The following is a 14,693-nucleotide window of genomic DNA, read 5'->3' as shown; positions in this document are numbered from 1 at the left end:
TTTTCATTATAATAATTCATTATTTTTCTTATTTTGTTATAAATAAATTTAAAATTCTCAAATATTTAGATTTTTATATCTAACTTGTTTTGTTTTTTTAAATTAACTCATGTAATACATGGATCTCACAACTAGTAATATATCAAACAAAGCTAAAGCAATCATCTGTTAGAGCATTCAATAACCATTACAATCACCTAAAATGTTTAATGAGTCTGAAATCCCAAACACAAAAACAAAAGCTTCTATCGTTCTCATATTTAAATCAATTCTAGAAACAAAAGTTACAAAATAAACGAGAAGACATCCGTGTCAAACTTAGTAACAAATTTCTCTCAAACTCACCTCACAATACAATAAAAAGACACCATTATGTAAACAGCCATACAGAAGCCAAATCTTTCAGGTATATTTATACATGTATACATTAAGAATAGCAATGCAAGACGAAAAATAAACATATGAGAAAATTTAAAAAATTAAAAAAAAAATCTTGATGTTATAATGTATTTTACCCATCATATACTACATCATGTACCATCGATTGAAATTCATATGGAAGAAACTACCCCGAGAAGTGACCTCCCTATGAAGCAGCGATCTGCAGATACAAACATTTAAGAAGATAAATAGAATAAAAATTCTTCCTGTTTATCGGTTTAGCCAGTTAGCTATTTTCTTTAGTGATCAAACCCTTATACTTTTTTGATGGTTAAAAAACCTTTTTTTTTTTTGGTTTACCTGATTTTGGAAAAGGTTAATTACAGGAAAAAAAATGATGTATATTCACATTTAATCAATTTAGCCCCCAAACTATTATATAACTATTGATTATAATATATATATATATATATATAAAACTATTATATATATATATATATATATATATATATATATATATATATATATATATATATATTATATATCCATTTTATTTTACTAAATTTATAAAAAAAAAATTTACCTTATTTACAAGCATGTTTACTTGTTCTCTGTACATCTCCTTCAAGTCCACAATATCAGCACGAAGCTCTTCAAGCTACAAACAAGCAAAATTACCATAAAATGAATCAGCTTGTTACTAAGACAAAACAAACTAGTGATAATAAAATAAGATATAACACTCCCATGATGGTAATAGTTAATTGAAAATACCAAAACTACCCTTAACCAATCAAGGGTGAAAAGGTAATTTTACCTCCTCATCTCGTTCACCCATCAACTCCAGTGCAGCAGAGTGCCTTCGTCTTAATGCTTCTAGTTCTGCTTTTAAGCCAGGCAGCACAGACACTTCTGACCTTAACTTTTCACACTGCACCAAAAAAGACATAGCAGGTCAAAGGTTAATATAGTCATAGTCAGTCATTTACCATCCAAAATGTAAAACAGAATGGAAATAAAAAAAATAAAAAAAAAAAAATAAAAAATAAAAAAAAAGGAAATTCTACCTCCTCTGTCAATTTAACCAACTCCTCAGCAAGAGAGTCACGAATGGATTCCATGGATGCCTAAAGTTTGCATGATCAGCCATATAATCAAATTACATAATTAAGACACTGTACTTTGAAGATTTTACCCAATTATAACATTGTTTTCAATGATTGAGAATCTAATCATTACCAATCTTGACATATAAGATGCAAGTTCACCCTCCTTATGACGTAGGGCAGCTTCAAAAGCATTTGGTGTCACACTCTTTAAATAATAAGAGCTCATGGTAGGCTCTATAGGATTTCTCCTTTCAGATAAAGAATCAGACGAGTCCAAAGATGCCTGAAGATAAAAACTTTCCTCCATGCTGCCTAGACTGCTAGCATTTGAAAGTCTGCGACTTAATCCTGCAAAAGAACTCCGAAAATTAAAAAAAAAAAAAAAAAAAAAAAAAAAGGGATCATAAACAGAGAATAATATTTATAAATTTATCATTTTACCATTTTCATAGGAAGATTTGGTTCTAGCTATTGGACTTTGTTCAGGAACAATAGAAGACTGAAGGCGAGCTGTCGTTTCTAATTCCAAACGTGCGGCTTTTTCACGTTCTATATCCTGTAATATTACATCAGGAACATACTTTTATATTAATTAAAAGTATTTTCATTAATAGAGAACGTAATAAGCATTAATCAATATAAACTTAAAAGCAAGAAATAGCAACACAGTTTCATTGATCTGTTTGTTTTAGCATCCTACTTTCCTTTCTTCCTATTACAGCATTGTACTTTGAAAAATATATCAGTTATAGCAATATCATTCAAATGCAAAGCACTTCTCTTTGCTATGTTTGGGTATATTTTCGAAGTTTTATGTTGTAATAAATAAAAAGCTGAAAGTACAATGCTATAAATGCACATACATTTTTCAAGGTCCAATGCCTTAATAAGAAATAATGACTTAACAGATACAGTCTTTCCCCATGAAGTCCTAGCTTTTTTAAAAATTTCCCTCGTTTTCTTTTTTCCTTTTATTTTTCCAGAGTGTCATCATTTTCTCAAAAATGTTAAAAACATCAATAAAAAATAAAGGAACCTGCTGAAGAAGTTCATGGTGGGTCAATGCTTCTTGGAGCTCTTGCTTGTGCTTTCTCTTGAGTTCCCTTATCTCTTCTTCAAGTTGATTCACATGATCTTCATGAGTATCTGCCTCCTCTTTTAGTGCTAAGTACACCTGTCGACTTTCTGCTGCTTTTTGTCTTTCCTTCTCAAGTGACCTAGTGAGTTGCGTCTGCTCACTTCTTAAACATGAAATCTGCAACATTTTATAAAATTTAAGCCCAATAATTGCTATATAATTTGAAACAAATTAATCAATTAACAAACATAATCAATCACCTGAGCTTCAAGAACATTTACTCGAGATAATGTTTGGGACAGGCGTTCGTTTACAGAACGTTCCCTTTCCTCTGCAGCTGCAGATTTGGCCTCCGCTTCCTTCAAAGTTATAAATATTAGCGAATCGAATAATGATATTAATATATATTATTTTGTAGGACCTACCTGAAGGCGTGAGTTTAGTGATCTCTCGACAGCTGTCCAAGCTTCTGCTCTTCTAGCTGTTGCTTCCTATTTACATAAAGGGGTAGTGAGAAAAACAAGTGGTGAAAATTAGAAAAAATATATATATAAAAAAAACCTGTATGGCTTCTATTTGCCTCAAAAGAGGTCTAGTGGAATCAGGAACTTGCATGACCAACTCTTCACATCTACGCTCACTTTCCTGGAGACGAATGATACAGTAAGGGGATGTTTGGTTTGTAGAATGTTTTTAGGTGGAGTGGAATTGGAATCTGAAGGAATCATAATCTGGTATGTGTTTTATTGGGTAAAGTGGTATGTAATTCAACAATAATTATTATTATTATTATTATTATTATTATTATAATAATCAACAGATGACAAAAAAAAAAGATTATATTTTGGGCAGCTTTGTGGTTTAACCACTAATACTTTAAGTTTTTCAAATCAAACCATAAAAGTTTAAAATCTTTTTCCAAATTAACCATTTTGACCTGTTATATCAGGTTTCACGGGTAATTTTGTTTATATTAAGTTTCACCAGTAATTTTTCCTAATTAACCATATATATTGGAAAAATGTCTGAAACTTTTGCTTGATTGGAAAAAATAAAGTATAAGTGGTTAAAGCGCAAAATAGCCCAAAATGTAATGGTTTTTCTGTTATATCTTTTTACATTTTTTATATTAAATACTTTATTATATGTTGTAAATATATAATTGAACTTTTTATTTCAGTTTATGTCAATAGATAAGATAATAGCGAGGGTATTTTAGTCTTTTAAAGTAACACAAAGAACAGAATTGAATTCCCTCAACCCTTCCCTAGGAATGATGAAATCCATCAAACATGTGACTTGACAACGGAATTAAATTCCGTCTATTTGGAAACCAAAGACTCCATAGAACGGAATCTCGAATTCCAATTCCATCAAAGGTAAGGAATCACAGATGAATACAAGAACATATTATTGACCCGATAATTAAAATTATTTATGGAAGACGAATTTACTTGGTATCGTTTTTGAAGGTCCTCAATGTCTCTCCTAAGCATATCTTCTCTAAAAACCGCCTGCAGAAATGAAATTTAATTATTTCAACATAAACATATTTACAAAGCAAAATAAATGAAATTCAAATGTTCCAATTTCCAAATAAACACCTGCTGTTCCGATCTGCTTAAAGTTTGCCTTAACTCTTCTAGAGTTTGAACTAGCATAACTTCACGTTCTTGAGCCTCCCTTAAACGGGTCTCTAATTCAGTTCTGGCTTCAGTGTTAGCTTGTGCTTCTGCTAATGCTTCAGCTTCTTTGGCTGCATTTAATGCATTTGTATAGTATTCTTTTTGTGTTGCAAGTTCAGCCTGGCTTTTTTCTATTGTTTCTTGTAGTAATTTCTCTGTGGCTGCTTTATCCCTCTTTATGCTCTCTACCTTATTCTCTTCAACCTGGTAAGTAATTGAAAAGGAAGGATAAGTAATATTAACAAATCTCAAAGTGTGAATGCAATCATATTTTTAAGGCTGATCAATAAAATGACCAAAAGGGAAAACATCATATCACAAAATGACCACCTATTTCGCGAAATTGCTTTATCAGTGGTCCCCACTAGAAATTTCTTCAATTCGCCAAAATGACACTAATTTTGCAAAAATGATGTCATTTTCGCGAAAGATGATAAATGAATTGGGGACCACTGAAAAAGCAAATTCCTGGAAAAAGGGTGTTTTGAGAAATAAATTATCATTTTGTGACAAAAATTTAAAAAGGTTGTCAAATGATGATAAGACCACACTGTATTCGTGATTCTCCTAATTTTAATCATATCTATGTGACGTGTACTAAAAATGAACTTGTCATAACTGTAACAGACTGATTTTCATATGTTTTTGTATAGATATAGCTACTAGCATAGTTAAAAGCTTTTAATACTGAAAGAGATCGATAGACATATTATTTTGTAACATATTATATCAAATATCAAGACAAGAAGCATTGAAACAAGTTGTGCATGGAAAATTACCTGTAGTTTGGCCATCAATCCTTTCTTCTCTTCTTCAAACTCCCTGATCTAGCTTTCACACAAAATAAATTTTACATATTAAAATATATATGTGGAGAGGAACAGTTTCAGGTTCTAAATGGAAGGAAAAGTAGCATCTTTATTGCACCACACCTGTGCCCGAAGTTTCCTAATTTGAGATTCTTGAGCAGCTTGTTTCTTTGAAAGCCCTTCCCCTAAATGAATGAAGAATAATAGTTATATCATGGTAAACCTCCTATTATACATTCAAAAAATTGTATTACCTTCTGCCATAATTTGGGTGATTATTTCATCTTTTTCTTTCAGAAGAGCAGCAGCATCACTTTTCTTATTTTGCTCTCTACGTAATGTATCCCTTTCCTTTGTGAGAGCATAAACCTGTATTTGATATCAATAATATTCATTCAATAATAACTACATCAACTTTTTAATAAAATATGTGTTTTCTAATTGAAGTTAAGGTGTTATGCTTCAAAACATACATGGTACAACCATCCTCCTATGAATGAATACTATTGATATTAAATACAGTTTTATTTATACAAATTGTATACCTTTCTTTCAAGAGTTGAGACCCTTTGATGATACTCTTCTCGTAGAGACTCAATATCTGCTTCATTTGGTTTTCTCTGTTTTAAAAATACGAAAGGGAGAGTTTAGAAGGAAAGAAAAAAAAACAAATTGCAAAGGGAATATTGGTTGGTGAAAGGTATAATAGTTTCACTAGAGGTCTAGAGCACAAGCTTTTGACAGACTTCAAAATCATTATAAGCTTCTTTCACATCCCTTTTAAGGGTATAAGACCATTTTGTTAAAATAGGTACTATCTAAGGCCTGAAGGGCAACTATCTTTATGATGAAGCAATTACAAAGAGAGGACAGGCTATGGAGGGGACATAAGTACATAACTAGAAAACATTATTGCAATATATGATAATTTGTTAATTACCTAATTTATGATAATGGTAATTTTTTATAAATAAAGGAGGGAACAATCTGAAAGCATAAAAAAGTAGTTTTAACATTCCATTAATAAGAATGCAACAGTTCACATGCATGGCTGCAGACATGTGCAAATATGTGGGATTCGAAGATTGTATTCATACATTTGTAGCAATATATGACTCGTTGAAAAGCCATAAGTTCTCAATGAAAAACATGGACTAGAATGTACCTTCTGATCCTCAATTATAGACTTTAGTTGCTCATTCTCGTTCAATAGCCTTGCAATTTCATCAGCTTTTGCCTGTTAACAGAATATAATAATAATGAATGAATTTAAAAAATACAGCATACTCTTCCAGTGAAAAAATTTATCATCGAAGTTCAAGATATAGAAGTAACAACTTTTCAGCCAATTAAGGAACTAATTTAAAATATATATATATATATATATATATATATATATATATATATATATATATATATATATAAACTAATATCATTAAGTTGTTTTCAACAAATGATACAAAATAGAAGTATGGCAATGATGAAACAAAATTGATTTTTCTATATTTGGACCAAGTTACAATATAGATAACTACCTGTTACCAAAAAAAAAAAGTGGCTGATGATCTTTGATAGATTTCCCATGGAGGTGGTTTATTTATTAGAGATACAATTTATAAGCATGAACAAAGATTAACATGATTCAGATCTTCCAATCTATTACAAGATTTGCTCTTCTACTATACCAACATATCAAAACTTCAATTAACATTTAACATCTTTCATCTCTTAAAGTTGCAATTTACATCTTTCAATGTCAATCTAGTAAGGATTAGATCAAAAATACCAACTTCCATAAACCAAAAGTTTAATAAATCAATACCTGAGCTTGTCGCGCAGCCCCTAGGAGTGCAGTCTCCATCATTTTCATCTCTCTAGTCACCTTCTCCAGTTCTACCTTAGAATCTGCATTGTTAGATGAATTGCTTTCTGAAATCGGATGCTGTTCCTTTATATGAACATCAGCATTTGTATTGTCTTCCTTTGAAACTACTTCAGGAACCAATACAGCAGCAACATCATCTGAACTTTGTAATGAATGCAGTTGGCCTTCTTCAGCAACTTCAGTCGTCTCAAGTGTTTCAGATCCAGTTTGGCCATCATATAAAGGTTTCACCACTTCAACTGCAGAAACTTCTTGTGAAGTATCTGCTGACTCTGTCTTTGGTCCATCATCATCTTTTTGTAAATCAGGAGCTGAGTGCACTTCATTTAGTTCAGAGGCAATTACAACTTGGTCTGAGAAACTTGTTGATTCATCTTGTATTGATTCAGACTTTTCTAAAGGTCCAGCTTCTGAGCTATCCCTGCTGAGAACAGGATTCTGTATTGACCCTGGTTGTGGATCATCAGATATTGTCACATTTGTTGCTGCAGATTTTTCACCAATGTTTTCTGCCTCCTCAGAAATTGCAATGTTGGTTTCCAGGGGTTTGTCAGAAACATCTGCATGCTCATGCATATCAATATTTGTTTCCATAGATTTTTCGGCAGTGATATTAGCCTCCTTCAAGGCTTCAATATTTGTTCCCTCATGGTGATCTTCATGCTCTTCAGGCTTTAAAGATTCTGCATTCTCTTCTCTAATAGACTGGTAATGTTTGTTGATAGAATCAGCTGAATTATCAGCCTCAGTCCCTTCCTTTTCTTTAGAGGAGGATGAATGTTGAGGACTAGAAGTTTGAAGTACTTCCATGGACTCAGCAGCTCCATCCTCACCTTTCTGTCCCATAAACGCCATCAAATCGGAAGGCCATAACCCTGAAGCTGGTTGCAATTAACAAATATACTTAGTATTATGATGGGATAAAAAGAAAAACCATCAACATCACGTCTTTTAGATGACTGACTTTCCAGCATCACAATCAAAAAACTATAAAAATCAAAGTCCTATGAACTTCATAACTTGATTGACATGGAGATGTCAAAAGATCTCCAAAGAAAATGGGGTGTCTAAGATAATGCATGAGGAAGATGACGTTGAACAGATTGAATCTCATTATAACATTGCAAGATATTAGTTTAATGAGTGGATATCATGTAAATGAACCCCAAACTATGTGTTCAATGAAGATGTTAGTAATGTTCAGTTAATTTTTATTTCTTCTATTGCATGGAAATTTGTTGGTTCTTTTTATTGTGTGGGGACTTGCCATAAGATGGATGTGATTGTCCCTAACATGACCATAAATGATCGAGTACTCAAGATATTTAACAGAAGTCAAGAAGAAACACTTGTTGCTGCATGTATGTAAAAAGATAGTTCAAAGCTAGAATTGTTTCTTATCATTGACAAAAATACATCATGCAAATGGACGAAGCTTTTAAACCAAGATTAATTACTAATTTTCTATGTTGGTATTCTATAATCGTTGGTTCTTAATCTGGTCTAAAAATCAGTATTTTATAACCAACCCCCCCCCCCCCCCCCCCCCTACAATGAAATTGCAATCATTCTTTATGGGGTTTCCCATGAAAATTGCAAAGTTCCCCTGGTTGGAAACTTCTTAAACTAAAATTAGATAGTTACCATAGTCACTGTTACAAACAAATAATGATCTTTATTTTAGTCCACAAAATTTCCTTCTTTTATGAAACCTGACTAATAACCGAACATTTTCCTTGAATGTTGCAGCATTCATGGGGCAAAACAAAACTTACTATAAATACTTCTTATTTTTGTTTTGGGTGTTGGTACTTCTTCTGTCAATTTGATGCCCATATCGTTTTGAATGTTTTGTTTAGATTTAAGTGTCCCAGATTCCATACAATGCTTTAATTGACATTACCATAGAAGTTGCATATTTGTTTTTGTTGAAGTTGGCTACAACAAAGCACAATTTAGTTCAAAATATGGTAAGGAGTTCAAATGGGACATTTGCTACCACAAAACACAGGATACCACAAAATAACTAAGCATTCAGAAACAATCCATGGCATACAAGCATCATATAATATAAGTCCATCCAACTAGTCCAGAGCAATCCCACAAACAAATAAGCCATAATAGTTGTATTTCATGTGTTTTACTGTATGATACTATTTATGTGTTTTTGTACTGGAAAACTAAAATTAGTAATGAAAGAAAGATTCCAAATATAAGGCAAGGCATATCAAGCAAAGCTAAGTACCTTCAGTAGAGGAAGTGGAGCTAGGACCACCACCAGCCTTGTCTTCAAATCCAAGGGCACTGTCAAAATTCTTCTCAATGTTCTTAACGCTCTCACTGAGCTTGTTAACTGCTCCAGCTAAATCCGGGAAGTTCCCTAACGAGACCTTCCCACTAAACCAAGCCATCTCTCAATCTAAAGGTATAATCTTCCAAATCCCTCAGACTACACGGATTAAATGCATCAGAAAACCTACAGATTCAGACAAAAAAATAACTTGATCAGCATTCAATTGCACAATTAAAGTTAATTTTAGGCATTAGGCCACAGAAAGCACAACAGATCTACAGTTTTGTGGATTCAGATTGTGAGCCATGGATTCGGATACGTACTTTGCTTTATCGTCCTCAATGAATCTCTTGGGATTTGTCGTGCGAGCTATCAACTAGAAGTGATCTATCTTTGTGAAGAAAACCTTAATTAATTCGACGATGATCTGACTGTTAATAACCTGAACGATGATACATATGTATGTCAGAGAGAAGACGATTGAGCAGAAATCAGGTGCAAAAAACAGGGCCTGTTGACGGCGATGAACTGAAATCCAGATAGCTCGAAGGGCCAAGCCGGTGATTCACACTTTAGTCTTTACTCTTTACTGCGTAACTCATAGCACATAGCACATATAGAATAAATTGTCTTCCCGATCACCAAAACAGAATGAACTGTTTATTATTTCTTTATTATTTTTTTCATTGTGTGTTTTCTACAATTTTTTAGATTTTCGTGGTTAATATTTTTATTCTTCTTTTCGTCAAAATCGAGACCATATCTTTTACTTGTTAGGTTGACTTTAGAGGTGCAAATAGATATAGTAAATGTAATTTTTTAGATTTTCGTGGTTAATATTTTTATTCTTCTTTTCGTCAAAATCGAGACCATATCTTTTACTTGTTAGGTTGACTTTAGAGGTGCAAATAGATATAGTAAATGTAAGATGAGGACGTTTATAAGCAGTGGCGGAGCCAAAGTCAACGTAAAGGAGTATCCCAAATCAATGGGTTCAGTTTCTCGGTTTTTCAATTTTTCATACTCAGTTTCGAGTTTAAACCCAATCCATTCAAAGGTTTAACTTGTTGAGAATTGAGAATCCTATGTTGCTTATATAACATATGTATAGGGGCTATGTTTCATTTAATGGCCGATGTGGGACAATTTTAGAATTATAAGAAATAAGAAAGAAGGTGAAAGGATATAGGATAGAAACTGATAAACAAAAAAAAATTAACATATGTCAAGCCCAAGATTCAAACTTCAAACCTCCGGAAAAACACCATGTCGTCATAACCAACTAAACCAACTAGAGCTTTTGTTATTTTTTCGCAAAACACATTTATATTAAGGAATGCAAAATAAACGAAATACTACTTAAATATTTTTGAGGGGCATCCCGGGATACCCCGGGAACCACTGTAGATCCGTCAGTGTTTATAAGGCTGGTGGAGTGGGTTCGGTGACCCATTCGGCAAAAACTGGGTGGAGGATTTGTCATGCCGAGTTCGGCTCGGCAACTAAAATAATTTAAGTTGAACTTCCAAATAAAAAATATATAAATTTTAAATAATCAATATAAAAGTCTAAGGAAAACTTATATCTTATTATTAGTTTAGTAAAATTTTATAAATCTTTTACCCATGGTTTCCACGGGTTGTAACCTACTATATATATATATATATATATATATATATATATATATATATATATAACATGATATTATGTGGTTGTATGGTTTGTGATATTTTGGGGGAAACTCACTAAGCTTTGTGTTTATCCAGTTGTCTATTGTCTCAGGTATTATTGGTGTCTACAGGAAGGCGAATGCGGGACTGTACATACGTATCAACAGCAATGAGGATTTCGCGTATTCTATAAAACTCTGATTTAAAATAAAAATGTAATTGGTAATACAAGTTTTCTTAATAAAGGATTTATAAATTGCAAAGTTGTACCTTAATAAAAATGAAAATTTTTTATTGTGTAAATGGGACGTTACACCATCCCGCACGACGACCGACAATATTTTTCTTCGTGCTGTGATTCCCAAGCTTAACTCCATTGAGACGATGAAAGGCGACGTTAAGTCTGGGGAAGATATTACAATAGGTGTACGTGTTTATGTGTACATTTATGAAAACCTTGTTACATATGGGTTTTGTGTGGTAGCATGCAACTCTCATAAGTTGAAGCACATAAAGCAGGCACTTAAGGCATCACCCCTAGATCCTTATGCCTATTCTAGCATGTTGTTCTACTGAAACTGATAAACGAACATAAACTTGTATGGGTATTTTGGGGAATACTTACTTGAGCTCGGCCGGTCGCGCACATCACACACTTCGTTCTTTCTAAAATCTCTTTCTTAACTTTTAGAAAACATTTCCTTTTTCAAAATCTTCTAATCCCTCGATTTGAGTTCAGACACCCCCGAGGGTGTGTCCGAATCCCTCAAACCAGGGCTCTGATACCAACTTGTAACGACCCAAATTTTACGTCCAACATTTTTTCTTTTTAAATAAATACTTAGAAAACGATTTTAATTAAAACATTGTCTGATCCAACCATTTCATAACATACATCGTGTCTAAAAAAACCGAAACATGAAAACAGTCAACTATCAGAGTATAAAATCCCAAAACGACTCATGGTGCGGAAAACGAGATGCGTGTATGATGTGTCGCTACTGCGCCAGCTCCTTCCCCCTTGAAGAAGAGGTACCTAAAAACAAAACTGCGAATCGTAAGCACGAAGCTTAGTGAGTTCCCCCATAATACCTCATACCATACAAACATACAATGAACTGCTAGGAGATACGAGCCTCACCCACACTCATGAAGATACGGGCCTCGCCCACACTCCGCTAGCTGGGGGATACGGGCCTCGCCCACACTCCGGTATCTGGGAGATACGGCCCTCGCCCACACTCCCTTATTTGAGAGATACGGGCCTCGCCCACACTCTGCTATCTGAGAGATACGGGCCTCGCCCACACTCCACTATCAGAGAGGTACAGGCCTCGCCCACACTCAGCTGCTAAACCATAACATACAAGTATCACACAGACAACGAGTATAAACAATTCTATCATACTGGCATATATCATAATCAAACTCAACCATAAGATACGGGCTCTGCCCACACTCCGACACTAAAATATCGTCTATACGGGCCGGCCTTGGTGCCTTAGACCCGTTACTACTGGAAGGAAAAGTCACCTCGAAAAGTAGCTACCGAAAGTCTGGCTGTTGCACCGGTAATCCTCCGACTACAAATCCATAAACATAGATTAGCCACTCATAATTACCCTTAGGTCAATTGACTGACCCCTCCCTAGTCCAAGGTCAACTCCTTGGTCAAAGTCAACTTCCAGTTGTCTGGACTCGCTGAGTTGTGGCACAGACTCGTTGAGTCCTTCTCCTACTAACCCAGTCCTACTCGCCAAGTCCCTCTTCCCACTCACTGAGTCACCCTTAACTCACTACTCGGGACTATAGAACCGACTCATGATCCGACTCGCCGAGTCCAAGAACAACTCGCCGAGTCCCACGAGCAGATCTCCTACTCGCTTCCAAATCCTCACCAGAGCATCCATTAAGAGGATTTGGGGTTATGGGACTATTGTTGCACGTTAAATTGCTAATTCTGCGTGCATGTACGAAGGGTTGGACCTTCAACACTTAAACCCCTCTTACTCAGTGAAAGTTCATATGACTCGCCGAGTTTGAAGAACAACTCGTCGAGTTCGAGGCAATCTTCATAGGACTCGTCGAGTTGTTCATCCAACTCGCCGAGTCTAAGGCCATCTTCATAGAACTCGCCGAGTTCCACTTTGGGACTCGCCGAGTCCCTTCGATCCACTTCCCATACAGATCAAATCTAAGACATGCAACGCTTCTAAACCATAGATCTATGCTCCTAGGGCATGCTTATCACGTAAAGTTGCAAACTTTACGTGCATGCATGGCCCTATAAGCTCAAGAAGGCAAATCCAAGCTCTTTAAGAGGTCATACACTCAATAGGGACCTTAATAACTCCAACCACAGAGACTTTATACTTCTAAGATGTCCATAAGGTCCCAATCTGAAGTCCTTTCAGAACTTAGAGCATAAATACATGGAGTTTGAGGTTTTATGGCTTGAAAACCACTAATTTGGGACAAAAAGGGGATCTAATGAACTAGTGATCAAGGTAAGAACTTTTCTACCTGAATGGAAGCTTCTCACAGTGTAGATTCCGGATCTACCCCCCTCCTTGCACACTTAAACCTCCTCTTCCTTCCTCTAAGCTCCAAACCTTCTTCACAAAGCCAAAATCACTCTCAACAACAATATGGGGGCTAGGGTTTCTTTCTACAGCTCTCTGGAAGTGTTAGGGACAAAGGAGGCCAAGTTAGAGCGTTTAAATAGGGTGCAAATGCCCAAATTAGGGTTTTTGTCCAAACAGGGTCTACTCGCCGAGTCCGGGGACCGACTCGCCGAGTCCAAAGTTCAAACCCCGCGCCTTATCCCGCTCCTACTCAACGAGTTGGTCCTTCAACTCGCTGAGTCCAAGGCAAAAATGCACTAAATTAAAATATTAATAAAAAGGAGTACGTACCAAGAACCAGGTGCTACAAATCTCCCCCACTTATTTTAGACTTCGTCCTCGAAGTCTGCTGCTCGATCCTGAAACAGCTCGGGGTACTGCTCCATCATCTCTTCCACCGGCTCCCAAGTCCACTCCGATCCCTTCTGGTGCTGCCATTGCACCTTCACGAGTTCCACCCTCTTGTTCCTTAGATCCTTCGACTTCCTATCGAGGATTGCCACAGGCCGCTCGATGTAATTCAGGTTGTCATCGACCTGAATATCCTCCAAATGCACCACTGTCGAGTCGTCTACCAAACACTTCCGCAATTGAGAGACGTGGAAAGTGTTGTGGATCTGGCTGAGTTCGGCTTGTAGATCCAACCTATACGCCACCTTGCCCACCCGGGCTATAACCCTGAATGGCCCAATGAACCTTGGGCCCAACTTGCCTCGCTTCCTGAATCGGACGACGCCTTTCCACGGCGACACCTTCAGGAGAACCATATCCCCGACTTGGAATTCCAAGTCTGAACGACGCTTGTTGGCATAACTTTTCTGCCGATTCTGGGCAGTCTGAAGCCTACTCCGGATCTGCTGGATCTTCTCTGTCGTCTGGAGCACCACTTCGGTGCTTCCCATGACCCTCTGGCCAACCTCTCCCCAACATATCGGGGTCCTCGCGCTTAAATGTTATTACTTGTATAATTAGTGTTTTAATCACTAATTATTTATATACATATGTTTTCATATGTAATTAGGATCATTGTGTGTGTCTAAGTCTTCACTTGACACCAAGCACTTGTCTGATCCTTCCGTACGATAACAGTCCTTTCAATTCCAGTCACTTACTGCAGGTGACTTCATACCCCTTAACTAATGTTTTAAACTATTTTTAA

The 14,693-nt window shown here is 35.6% G+C and overlaps 1 protein-coding gene across 2 annotated transcripts; it reads right to left on the bottom strand.

Moving 5' to 3' along the window:
- Positions 1-232: 232 nt before the first annotated feature.
- Positions 233-9,877, bottom strand: LOC145085894 (golgin candidate 5-like). Of its 2 annotated transcripts, none has more exons than XM_079023581.1 (20): positions 9,564-9,877; positions 9,193-9,423; positions 6,885-7,822; positions 6,228-6,299; positions 5,608-5,682; positions 5,317-5,431; positions 5,186-5,247; positions 5,033-5,080; positions 4,173-4,457; positions 4,023-4,082; positions 3,130-3,213; positions 2,994-3,059; positions 2,829-2,927; positions 2,527-2,745; positions 1,932-2,046; positions 1,621-1,838; positions 1,449-1,508; positions 1,199-1,312; positions 965-1,039; positions 233-601 (listed from the first exon to the last, which is right to left on the bottom strand). In XM_079023581.1, exons 2-20 carry the CDS (start codon positions 9,356-9,358, stop codon positions 587-589), a joined length of 2,886 nt encoding a protein of 961 aa, XP_078879707.1. In that variant the 5' UTR covers positions 9,359-9,423; positions 9,564-9,877; the 3' UTR covers positions 233-586. The 2 variants fall into 2 exon arrangements, with proteins under 2 accessions (XP_078879707.1, XP_078879704.1); XM_079023578.1 differs by having other exon boundaries at positions 6,885-7,828; positions 9,564-9,876.
- Between the last annotated feature and the right edge of the window lie 4,816 nt (positions 9,878-14,693).

The sequence above is a fragment of the Lactuca serriola genome, chromosome 1 (genome assembly GCF_051521515.1).
Source record: "Lactuca serriola cultivar US96UC23 chromosome 1, Lser_US96UC23_V15, whole genome shotgun sequence".
Lineage (NCBI taxonomy): Eukaryota > Viridiplantae > Streptophyta > Magnoliopsida > Asterales > Asteraceae > Lactuca > Lactuca serriola.
The sequence above is the reverse complement of the archived record's forward strand: the minus strand, read 5'-3'. Positions and strand labels throughout refer to the sequence as shown.

Coding starts and splice junctions, on each gene's coding strand:
- LOC145085894 (XM_079023578.1), bottom strand. CDS start 9,358: ATGGCTTGGTTTAGTGGGAAGGTCTCGTTAGGGAACTTCCCGGATTTA. Junction 6,300..6,884: donor GGGCTGCGCGACAAGCTCAG/GTATTGATTTAT, acceptor TTCTGTTAACAG/GCAAAAGCTGATGAAATTGC. Junction 2,928..2,993: donor CACTAAACTCACGCCTTCAG/GTAGGTCCTACA, acceptor ATAACTTTGAAG/GAAGCGGAGGCCAAATCTGC.